General features: G+C 49.2%; 1 protein-coding gene across 1 annotated transcript in view; it reads right to left on the bottom strand.

Moving 5' to 3' along the window:
- Window positions 1–12,391, bottom strand: part of TCF20 (transcription factor 20) — a 55,683-nt gene that overhangs the window by 42,937 nt on the left and 355 nt on the right. Inside the window, 3 exon segments of the mRNA XM_021687454.2 lie at window positions 7,095–8,714; window positions 8,716–10,765; window positions 10,767–12,391. Of these exon segments, the coding sequence (XP_021543129.2) occupies window positions 7,095–8,714; window positions 8,716–10,765; window positions 10,767–12,391 (5,295 nt within the window).

Genomic DNA, 12,391 nt, shown 5'->3' with positions numbered 1-12,391 from the left:
ATCATAAGACACTAATTAACACTGCACCCTAAATACCACACACCCTGCTCCCCACAAACCTGAGTTCCCACAAGAGTAAAAATGCAAAGAAAATGGCTGTTTCCTATGCAGGGCAACTTCCCTTCCTAGGAAGAAGCGCTAGTTATGCTGGCCTGGAACGCTACATGAACTACAGCTAAGCGGGCGAACAGGAACACATCTTCACTAGAACACATAAGGACACCACCCTAGGACAGATGCTGGCCCACAGCACTGGCCCAACATTTCTCTATGTACCTTCCAAAGAGTCACTCATGTTCCTGACAACCTTCTTTACAACAGGCACTATCAGTTTCCATATTTTATAGATCAAGAAGGTGAAGCACAGAGGCTAAGCGCCGTGAGCAAGTGACCAGCTAGGAAATGCCAAGTGCTGAAATTCACATGAAGCAATGTGACTCCAGGACTCTCACCTAACCCCCACCTCCCCAGCTGCTGAGCAGAATGGCCAAGGCAGAAAGGTGAGGAGGATCTCTGAGGGCACGATTAAGCTGAATGGATTTCCCCTTATCGGACTTCTTTTCAATAAATGGGAAGATGGGAAAAAATGGGTCTGCAGTTGGTGGCCTTCAGGGTCCTACAAAATTGGCCTTGGACTGGGGTAAGAGGTTAGGCCAGGGGGCGGGGGGGAAGCTCCACTTTTCTTAACAGTATGGAATAAAGGAAGCTGTACGTCCTGGAAAATTCAAGCTCTCATGCGGGAACTGTGTGGCAAGGCATCACTTTCTGTGTGAATCGCATAAACCTTCCTGACAAGGTCCTGGAGCCTTGCTGCCAAGTGCTGTTCCTCACACGCCAACAACCGTGGGACTTGGGGCCAAGGCTCCCCGACCTGTGAAGGGAGCTAAGGGCCCTTACAGCATTCTAACTTCAGATTTGTATTGGTTTTCTAGCAAGGACTCAGACAGCTGTTGAATTGAAATGAATACCTACTTTTGCATGCAATTTGATCACGTGAGCTCTTTTAACACATTATCAGTAACTAGTGTAACATCTCAGGGATGAATTATTTGGCCTGGTATATATAGTAACCTGTCAATATTCTTGTTTATGGTCCTTTCCCTTTAGCATTTTCAAATAATCTATCCTTTATACATTTTATTATTTATTTTGAGAGCATGGGGAAAGAGGGAGGTAGAGGTGCAGAAGGAGATGGAGAGAGAGAATCCTAAGCAGGCTCCATTCCCAGCCCAGCATGAGATCATGAGACCTCAGACCCTGAGATCATGACCTGAGCCGAAATCAAGAGTCGGACGCTTAACCGACTGTACTACCCATGCATTCCTATAAGTTTTATTTTAAAATCAGGTATAAAGCTTCTTTCATCATCCTTCCATCCCTAAAAGAAATAAAGAAATAGACTGTAGGAAAACTCTTTCAATTTGTCACAATTTATTCTGTAACATTATATAAGCAATAAAATTCCAAAACTGCAAATTTCATGATATTCTTTAGAATTTAGAAAAACCAAATCCTGAGAGAAAATGACCCTTTTCTCGTTTAGTCTCAAGGTCATCACTACGTGATATAAAAGAGAGAGCACACAGGTAGTACTAAGAAAAACAGGTAATAAGATAATCACACAACTTTGAAAGTCACAGGAACAAAGGGATGAATGAACCCTGGTGCCTGAATGTGTTAATACAGTCAGGCTGGGAAAGCAGTGTGAGCTGTGGCAAGGAAGATCAGGTGACAGCTTCCAGAGGGGACAGGAGAGGAAAGGAAAGAGCATAAGGAAGCCAGGGGAGGGGGAAGGGGAGGGGGAGGGAGGATGAGGAGAGGGTACAGGGGAGGGTTGGTCTCTGCTTTTGAGAGGGTACAGGGGAGGGTCAGTCACTGTGGGGCATGCGTCTGGCGAGTCAAAAGCAGAGACCAGGAGTTTCCGTGGGAAGGCTTCAGCAGGACCTCGGTGGGTGGCAGCATCCTTGGGTGGGTGGCAGCCCACTACTAACTTAGGGAGCACAGATGGAAATTCAGGGAGCATATAGGATAACGCCTTTATTTCACACATAACCAGAGAGGCTGATCTGTTTTTGATGTTTTAACATGCAGTTACATTTTTATAATGTCATAGATATATTAATACTTTTACACTTGCCAAATCAGGTTTTTTGTCACAGTTTAAAGTAAATTAGAGATGGAAGACGGATCTATTTAAACTTGTGTTAAAAATATACTTCAGGGGGTTGCCTGGGGGCTTAGTTGTTAAGCGTCTGCCTTCGGCTCAGGTCATGGTCCCAGGGTCCTGGGATCGAGCCCCGCATCAGGCTCCCTGCTCAGCGGGAAGCCTGCTTCTCCCTCTCCCATTCCCCCTGCTTGTGTTCACTCTCTCGCTGTGTCTCTCTCTGTCAAATAAATAAAGAAAATCTTTATTAAATAAACAAACAAACAAACAAACAAACTTCAGGGGCACCTGGCTGGCTCAGTCAGAAGAACATGTGGCTCTTGATCTCAGGGGTTGTGAGTTCGAGCCCCACGCTGGGTGCAGAGATTACATAAGTAAAACTTGAAAAAAAAAAACCTTTATATATAATCCTTAATATACTGATCAAAAGAAAATTAACCCAAATCCAGTTAACATACACAAATTCCCACAGAGGCTGTTAAGAATCTGTTTGGAAGGGGAGCTGTCAGCCCAGGTGGTGGTAGAAAGAAGGGAAAGGAATAAACACAGGCCAGCTCTCCTGAGAGCAGAGGACACTAGAGATCCCTGTCTGCCGCCATAATCCTGAACCCTGAAGGCCTTCACATTCCTAAATGTAGCAAACGTGACTTTTATATACCAAGTTATACGTATGTCTGTTTAAGAGGCAAGTGCCTCTATCACACCATCCACATCAGACCAGAGGTCACTGTGGGCTCACATATACAATCAGACCAAGATAAATAGGCAGAGGTCAAAGTCAGACAAAACCAAAGAGGACTTGCAGAAATGAATGGAATAAGTTCCACCCTCAGAAAAGGAAGGGGAGTGAAGGCCATCTGCTGGAACAGGAATGTTCTAGTTTTCCACAATTTTCACAGTATGACACTTACAGGGAGGGAGCTACTGTCTCTCGAGGACTTCATATTATTTTGTTATATCATGCTTGTCAAAACACCTGATAAATACATGGGCCAAAATGGATCTCTAATGAAATATATGTGGCCTTATCTCAACATGATAGGATTGGGAGCATGCCTGTTAAGCGGACTGAAATTGAAAGCATCTGCTAAAACCTAAGATAAAACTAGAGTCAAAGTGGCCTTGACAAATTGAAACAGCATCTATCAAATTAAATAAGAGAAGGCAAGTTAGTGTAATTTTAATTTGTTCTCAAGTACATCAGGAAAAGGAGAATATAAAGGGGGCAAATAAAACAGAAAAAGATCTTGTAGTCATAGTGGAACATCAGTCAGCTCAAAAAGCCAAAGCAGTATTTTTTTTTTTTAACCATTTTTAAAATCAGCGCATCCCTGGGCTATACCACCCGAGCGTGTATCGCTAAAGCCAAGTCATCCTTTATTTTGAGGGTAATGGGATGGTACCGTCTCCCTTCCCATCTCACTGGGTGGCTTGTGGGAATAAAACAGATGTGGAAGTGTACTGAGAAATTAAATTCAATACACAAAGCTAGCATCTATTCTAAAACAGGGATGTTACATAAACAAAATGGAATTGAGGGAAGAGAAAAGTCTAGTATTTTTTTTCTTAAAGCATTCATTTTTTTTAAAGATTTTACTTATTTATTTGACAGAGACAGCGAGAGAGGGAACACAAGCAGGGGGAGTGGGAGAGGGAGAAGCAGGCTTCCTGCTAAGCAGGGAGCCCAAGAAGGGGCTCGATCCCGGGACCCTGGGATCATGACCCGAGCCGAAGGCAGATGCCCAAAGACTGAGCCACCCAGGTGCCCCAAAAGTTTAGTATTTTTAAAGGACCCTGGCATCGTGTGAGTACAATATAAGGAAATAAGCATAAAGCTACAGTCTCAGATTTATTTAAGATCTGTCGTGAAACTAATATAACGTTACAGGTCAATTATATCTCAATTGAAAAAAAAAGACTGGTCCACTGTTTGGGTTCTGAAACCCGTTATTAAAAGAGATGGTGGCATTTGCAGCCCTGGTGGAGCCAACCAGAGAACCTCCACTATATAGAAGCAGCCTAGGGACAAAAATACCTGCTTTTATGCCTTTTACCTTTAAATGAGGCATTCCAACTTTTATCCCTTAGAACATATGATTAATTTGAAGTACTTCTGAAATAGCTGAGGCTGAAATTAATATTTTAAAAAACAAAAAACACTTTCAATATTCTCTACCTAAATTGCTTCATGTTATCTTAACCACCTAGTGGACGATGGGGGGGGATGGGCAAAAGAGAATGATTTATCATATTCAGCATATCTGTTCTAATTATATAACATGCCTGATTTTACTTTGGGATCAAAGCTGAAAAGTAGTAAGCTAAATTGTCACTTTCTAAAGACACGGATTCCCGATTAGGAATTTTAAAAGGCAGGCCTGCGGGTCATCAACCTTTCTGGGACAGAGGGACCACCTGTGGCTTAGGGTGGTCATATCATTCTCAGGTGCCTTCTACTTTCTATAAACTAGACCTGGATTGAGACACAGGATTTAGGGATCTGCTGGGCAGAAGTTAACCTGCTGATTACTGATTACCAATTACTGCTACAGAATGTTCAACAGTTTACACACAGAAGTTACTCTGAGAGATATTAATAATATTCTATGTTGAAATAAAGAAAACACTGGCAGATGGGCAGGGACACACACCTAATATAACAAACCAAACAAAACAAACCACTAAATATGGCAGGCAGGCCACCAAATGAGGCAAGACGATGACTGATAGACTAGGGAGTACTCAGAATTGACTATTTAAAGAATTTTGTACTTTAGGGTCTTAAATGTTATGTCCCTTTAAGACTTTTGTCTTGTAAAATGTCACCGTGTCTAAGAAGCAAATCTATTCCAAACCTGGGGATCGGGAGTGACTATAGTGATGGAGAGGGAAGAAGGGAGGAAAAAACCTCACGTGGTGGGGGAGGGTCTTAGAGGGAAAGCAAGCTCCTCCTCCTCGTGTGACTGAATTAGAATGTTCTAATATAAAAAGATATGTATGTAAACTTCATATTAACTACATTTTTTACTGTAGTTTATAGCCTTGACTTCCTTTTTATCAGACACTCTTATAAATTCTGGAGACAAGGCAATGATAAAATATAGTGCCTTGGCCGGGGCGGGGCGGGGGGGAAGTATAGGGGGCGAGCAAAAGAACAGTATAAAGTATCCAAGAATACCATGATCCAGGCTGATACAATCCTTATTCACTGTAACTGAAAATCATCGGTATATTTGTCAAGTATGGTAAATTCTAAATATAAATTAATACAAAAACTCTTACGTAATTAGGTATCATAGACTGAACACACATTTCCACATCTTTTCCCTTCCCACAAAGATAAAGGGATAAACTTATACGACAACTTCACGAGGACAACCAAGAACGGGAAAGGGAACACACACGAGAGATGTCCCCATTTCCGGACGCTGGCAATCAGACAAAGAGGGCGCAACCCAGCGGTGTGAACGGCACAGAGAGGAATGAGCGCAGGAGAGGGGCCACTAGAAAGAACACCAGCAAAAAAAAAAAAAAAAAGAACACCAGCCACTGAGTGGCACAGAGCCTGGGAAGCAAGTGTCTCAGAAAGTGGGGCCAGAAACCAGGTCATTAGCTCAAAATTTTAAGAGGAGTTAGGTCCTTAACCCAGCCCAATTCAAGCAGTTAGCAGTCCCCGCAACAGGGATGTTCAGAGAAGAGAGATGTTTTGAGAATATCAGAAATGAAGATAAATAAATAAATAGTTAGATGGTACAGCTGAAGAGAGCATGGAGAAATTAGAACAAAAAGGCAGACAGAGAGAGAGAGAGAACCCAGGAGAGAAAAGGTAAAGCCAGAGGATCGATCCAGGAGGTACCTAATTCACAGGATTCCAGAAAGAACAGAGAAAACAGAGGGAAGGAAATTATCCAAGAAACAACACATGACAAACTTCCCCAAGTGGGAGACAGGAGTTTACAGACGGCAAGATCTCCCAGTGGGAGCAGCACAGCGAGTGAAGAGACCCACCCCAAGGGAAACCGAGAAGATCCTCCAACCCTGCAGAGGAGAAAGGCGGTACACACACTCACACTAAGGACTGAAAACCACACACGGCTCCCGTCCCCTCCAATGCTGCGCCAGAAGCTCGAGGACAAGTCAGGAACCAGGACTCCAAGACAGTGAGAGAAAACTGTTTCAAATCTAGAATTCTATACCCAACCAACCCTCAAGTAAACATGAGGATGGGATAGAGACATATTCTCATACAAGCCAAGATCTCGGGAAACTCCTCAGGGATGATGCACTGTGTTAAATGAGGGCACAGACTAAGAAAGGCAAAGACACGGGGTACAGGAAACAGCATTCGCTGGAGGAAAGAAGGGAGTGACAATGATGACGAACACCCCAGGATAACAGTTATGAAACCGACCTAAAGAATGAACATTCTGTTGTCAAGTTTGGATTAGAGAGATGTGGTCCAAGAAAAGCCGTAACGACATGAATTAATAATTCTAGGGAAATGAAGTTTCAGAAGAAAGGCAATAGAATCATAGCACACTTTGTAAGCATTACAGAGGCAGATGTTGAAAAATGGGGGAAAAGGATCAATAAACAAAACAAAGAGCAGCAAAAGCTCATTGTGTAGAAAGCGAGGAAGGCAGCAGAGCAGTCGGCAGGCGGGCTGGAGGAGGGGTAGAGCAGGGACGCTCGCTCTGCTACGCGGTGCTGCCCAAACACGACTCTGTAACCTAGGGACCCGTATTCCCGATAAAAATCAAAGTTAAACAAATCATACAAATTACTCCATTTTCTGTCCATCGTGTGGGCCCAGGGGCTCTAATCTGGAGGAATTACCATGTGACGCCGAAGAATAAACAGCAAGGCTGGGGGGGCGGGTAAAGGAGGAAGAAACAGGCAGAGCAAGCCCGGCAGGGGGCGCCATACTCACCATCTCTCTGGCTATTTCCAGCGCCTCCTGCAGGCCGTAGAGCCGGCCGCAGACCAGGTAGATTCCATTGGCCCAGAGAATACAACCCTCATGGACCCAAAATTCATTGCTGTCAAGAGGTAGTTCAGGGATTTGTAACTCCAGCTCGGGGCCACCTTCTGAAGTGGTGGGCACGGAGGGCTTTGAGTCCAAAGCAGTCTTTTCGCTGCTGCCCTCGGCGGTGGCTTTCTTACAAGGGAGCCCCCGGGACAGGGCCCGAGGGCCTCCGCCGCAGTCTTCCGAGCGGTGTCGCCGCTTAAACCTGGGGTGGGCGGCCAGGCTCCTCTGCTCCTTCTGAAGCTGCTCCTCCTCCTCCTCAGTGTCCGTCTTGCAGCCATTCGAAGCGCTTTTGTGCCGTACCTTCACTTTGCTCTGCATCTCCGTGGCCCGCTTGGCAGGCGGGTTCTTCGGGAGAGTGGCTGCATAATCTTGCGGATAAAAGGGTCCAAAGAGGTCGCCCATGTTCCGGTAACTGGCCCACTTGCCACAGAGACAGCAAACCAGGTGCCCCATAACAGAAGACTCGGTCACAACAGGGCCCTGCAGCACGAAGGACGAAGCTGGGAGCGCCTTGCTTTCAGTGCTGCTGGGTGGCGGGGTCAGAGACCTCTGCCCCTTCCGGCCCCTCACCAATTTGGTCTGTTCTTCCTCTTCGGCATTGATGATTGTACAAACGGCTCCAAGTTCACACTTATTTACTACATGGATATAAGGGAAAAAAGACTTGTTCTTGGCATCGGTTTTATCCAGTGGCTGGGTGGCATACTTCAGTTTGATCTCCGGTTCTTGGGGCTCCACGATGGGGACTGCCTGCTTGGTTTTCCGCTTCCTCGGCTGCGCCCCAGGCTTCCTTCTCTCCCGCCTCTGCCTCTGCTTTTTTGGCTTTGGCTCTCCATCTGCGGAAGCCTCTGGTATCTGGGGGGGCTGCGGGGGTGGAGGCGGTGGTTGCTGCTTCTTTTGCTTGTTCACGCTACCAATGGGTCGCCCCTTCTTCTTTCCTGAGGGGAAGTACCCCTTCGGGGGGAAACCCTCTTGTTTGGGGGAAATCGTCACTGTGTCATTGTCTTTCTCTTCAGCCTTGGGGTTTGCCTCAGGGGCCGGTACGCCCGCGGGAGGTACATTCTTTGAGTCAGGAAAGATTAAAGGTGCAGTCCCACCAAGGGAACCATCTGGTCTCCCTTGGTTACTCCCAGGCTTCTGTGAGGTCGCAGATGTCATGGTGCCAGGGGGGTCCTTTCCAGCAGTGACCGTGTCTGGGTGTGTCTCTGTCTTCACTTTGTCGTCCCCACTGCCGCGCCACTCCTCTGCAGACCTTGGCAGGGGCTTTTCAATGTTCAACTCCTGGCTTGTTGGACACACTAGGTCAGACACCAGATCACCTTTCCTCTTCTCCATCTCGGCATCCTGAACAGCAACACTCCCGCCTTCGGGAGGGCCGCTCTTCAAAGACAGTATGTCATCGAGAGTGACCGTGTCTCCCCCAGCCTCCGCGCTGTTCGAGGATGCACTCCTCCTAATATTGGGGGATGTGATCTTCTGAACTATAGCTTCCAATTTCAACCCCCGGCCTTTCCGGGGGGGGCAGTATTTTGGTCTTAGCAGGACTTGTAAGGGTAACAGCGGGGCAGTTTCTACTATCTGGACTTGGAAGGTCCTTGGCGGATTCTCTCTTAGGGACAGATTTGACATCCTGACTGTGAGAAAGATGCACATAGGAATTGAATGCTCTATCGGCGCCTTCTTTTGGTGGGTGAAGGAGGCGCCCTTTATCTTCGGTGTTACTGTTCTTCACATCTTGTGACTGCCTCTTGCTGGGAATGGGAGAGATAAAGGAACGCACCCGCCTCCGCATGATTAAGGGGTTTTGAGACGAATGATCCTCTTGGCCTGGAAGCCTGAGCATAACATTACTGGGTTTGGATGACTGTGGCGTGTCGGTGAGCCCGTGTCCGTCAGCCTCGTGGGGCGGCCCATACCTCTTCTGATTGGACATTCCCGGAGGACCGCTGCTTTTGGCTGGAGAAGTCTGCCGAGAAAGATCCCAACAAGATTCTTGTTGCAACTTCTGGGAGCCGTGCTTCAATTCGATGCCTTTGTTAGACAGACCATCACTAGACATGAGGCAGCGCCCCCCTTCCTGACCGCTGGGGTCATGGTAAGTCCCCATCGGTGGGCCATACATCATGCCATCTTTGTCATTTTTCAGGGGGCTCCGCACTCTGTCAAGAAACTGCTGCTGCCTTGGGCTCTTCCGTGGTCCGTCCTGCCTGTGCTGTGCTGCGGCAATCACTCCCTGAGCAGAACTGCTGCTCCAGTCTTTATACTCCTCTTGTTGCTGTTGGTACATCTGTCTCTTGTAATGGAGCTGAGAGTTCAAGCCTGCACTGGGGTCCCCATAAGCATGAGCCCGAGTGTTGGTGTGGTAAGCAGAGGCCAGGCTTTCCGAGTTGGGAGAGAAGGGAGCGTGTAAAGAACTCCGGTTGGCCCTCTCTGAAAAGGTCATGTGCGGGTTCATGTGATGAGGGTCTCCGCCTGGGCCTCTGCTCCTTCCAGGAGACATCTTCAGTTTTTCTGAGAAGTCATGATACTGCGAAGGGGACCGACCCCTCATGCCCTCCCGACCACTGACTCTGCCAGGGACCCGCCGCATTGGCGTGGGTCTGCTGTCTTGGGGGCCATAGTCTGAGACGGAATCGTGGGCTGCCCCAGGGCTAGCATTGCCTCGGTAAGACTCGTGCTTGATGCTAGCAGGATGGCAGTGGTCTCCAGATTTCTTGTTGTTGAAACTAGCTTGCGATTTGGATTGTTCAAAGTCTTCCTCTTTTATCTGCCCGCTCTGGGATTTCAGCTTTGTTTCCATGGATACCAACCCACCTGGAAGAATGACTGACTGACTTAAACTTGGATTGAGCCGTTCACTCCTCCCAAGTCTGGTGTCGGCACCCATGTGTCCCAGTGAGTGAGCCCCCGGGTCCCTGACAATCTGTCTTAGTGGAGAAATATCACAGATCACTGATCTTCTTTCAGAGAGGGAACCCCCGGGCTCATGGGCTGATGACTGAGGCTCTATTTCAAACTTTCTGGGAATTGGATAGTCAGCCAAATTGATCTGTTTCATTTCGGGAGCCGTGCCGCTTGACTTCCTCTCCCAAGGGCCCCAGTGTGGGTTTTCTAATAGGGACCCGATGCTTTTGTTCAAAAGGCCCCTGCTAGCTAACTCATTGGTTTGACTGACCAAGACATTAGGCCTCGTGGCTCCTTCCAGGCCACCAGCCATGCCCTGATGCTCCTGAGTACTCCTAGAATATCTCCGGTCAGGATGGTGGTGGTAACCCTGAAGCACTTCCTGCAGCAGGCTGGGGAACTTCTCATTTCTCCCCTTTCGCTCCCCGTGGCCAGAGAAATCCCCCTTATCTTGTCCTGTAGGATACTGAGGAAAGCTACTGACGTTTCTCGGCACGGCTGAGCCGAAACTATCTTTGTAACTATAGCGCAGGCTTCCAGGAGATTTGCTAGGCTCACTCCTGCCTATAAAACCGGGGCCCATCACAGAGTGCCCGCCCTGGCCGTTTCCCTCTCCATTGTGGTTGGAGTTATTATCTACATTCTTGTTTCCTTTGCTCCCTCCCCCGGGGGGGCTCTTGTTGTGGGACTGACGGGTGACTGGTTTCCTTTGCCCCTCCAGTGCTGGGGGGCCTCTGAGCGGCTGAGGGATCATCCTCTTGGGAGCCTTTATCTTGCCCACCAGGCTTTTCTACCCGACCTGTCATGGCTTCCCGGGAGACAATCACCCCAACGGTCTTCTCATTGACTTTGGGGTTGCCCTCGGACGACAGCGGTGTGTCCTTAGCACCGGGCGAGGCAGCCTCTTCTCTGGCCGCGGGACTGGCATTGAGTCTGGGGGCTTCGTTCTGAGTGCCTTGTGCCGGGGAGGAGCCAGCTTTCTCGGAGGCCCCGCCCTTGTACGTGGTGTCGGAGCTGGTGCTCTGGCCACTTAACTGCCTCACCCGCTCGCCTTGGTCCTCGGAGCTGCTGGAGCAGCCTCCATCCAGCGACTCGGCCATGGGGGACTTCAGTTGTTCTTCAGGCTGTGAGGAGCCTTCGGAGTTTGTGCAGCTGTCTGCTTTCTTAGAAGAGGAGGAGGGCCTCTTGGAGGTCTTCTTCTGAGGGGTCAGGGCATCGGAGAGTAGCATGTGCTGCACAGTATTTGGAAGATTGGCCACTTGAGTACTCAGGGCGCTCAAACTACTCAGCCCAGGATCCGTCAGTCGCTTTTCCGGCACTCCTTCTAGTCCAAACCCTTTGAAGCCCGCAGCATGAGAATTAGGACTGGGCATCATTGAGGGGGTCGGGCTGAGCTGGGGCATCAACTGTAAAATTCTGTTCCTGGAGCCCATGGGCACGCTGCCTTGCCCACACTGGAGGTTCTCCCCACCCTGCATCAGAGGAGACGGGGTGGAGCTACAGCTTGGAGACTGAACCACAGAGGCCGCTGGGGAAGGGTTCGAGATGGGGCTGAAGTTCTGGTGGAACTGCATGGGGGACCTCACAGGAACCTCAGGCTGGCTGTACTGCCCCACCTGGGCCTGCAGGGGCAGCTTGGCGGCAGCGTTGGCGTACTGCATCACATGCTGGGGGGGGTGCTGGGGTGGCTGCTGCGCTGGCTGCGGCCCCTGCTGCGGCCCCTGCTGCGGCCCTGGCGGCATCTTCGCCTGCTCGAAACTTTTCATAGATTGAGGCTGATAGCTGTAATTGGACTGTGTTCCATAGGCCTGGGCGTTAGAACCCACGCCGTGGCCCTCGTACTGGGAGCCTGCGTTCACACTGTAACTGCCGTCGTAGCTCTGGCCGGACTGGCTGAAACGCTGCGGAGAAGGGAAGGAGGAGGAGGCGGCGGCGGAGGAGGACTGGTAGTGTTGGCCGAACTGACCCACGCGCAGCTGGTAACCGGCAGCGGAGGACGGCAGCGTTGAGGGCCGCGGCATCGGCTGCAGATGGGACGACCCAGACGCCGGCTGGCTGGTGGCTTGTGGCAGAGGCTGATGGGACTGGTAAAGCTGCTGTCTCAACTGCTGTACCTGCTGCTGCTGCTGGCTGGAAGCCTGCTGCGGGTACTGAGCACTGCTCCCTGGAGAGAAAGGGCCCGTGTAATCCTGCTGGTAATGAGACACACCACCAAGGGCAGAGTGCTGTGCTTGAAACTGGCCCACGTGGCCCTCGCTCCCGTACTGATTGCCAAAGCTGCTCCCCTGGGGGGG

The sequence above is a fragment of the Neomonachus schauinslandi genome, chromosome 5 (assembly GCF_002201575.2).
Source record: "Neomonachus schauinslandi chromosome 5, ASM220157v2, whole genome shotgun sequence".
Classification (NCBI taxonomy): Eukaryota; Metazoa; Chordata; class Mammalia; order Carnivora; family Phocidae; genus Neomonachus; species Neomonachus schauinslandi.
This window is presented reverse-complemented; position numbering and strand designations above follow the sequence as displayed.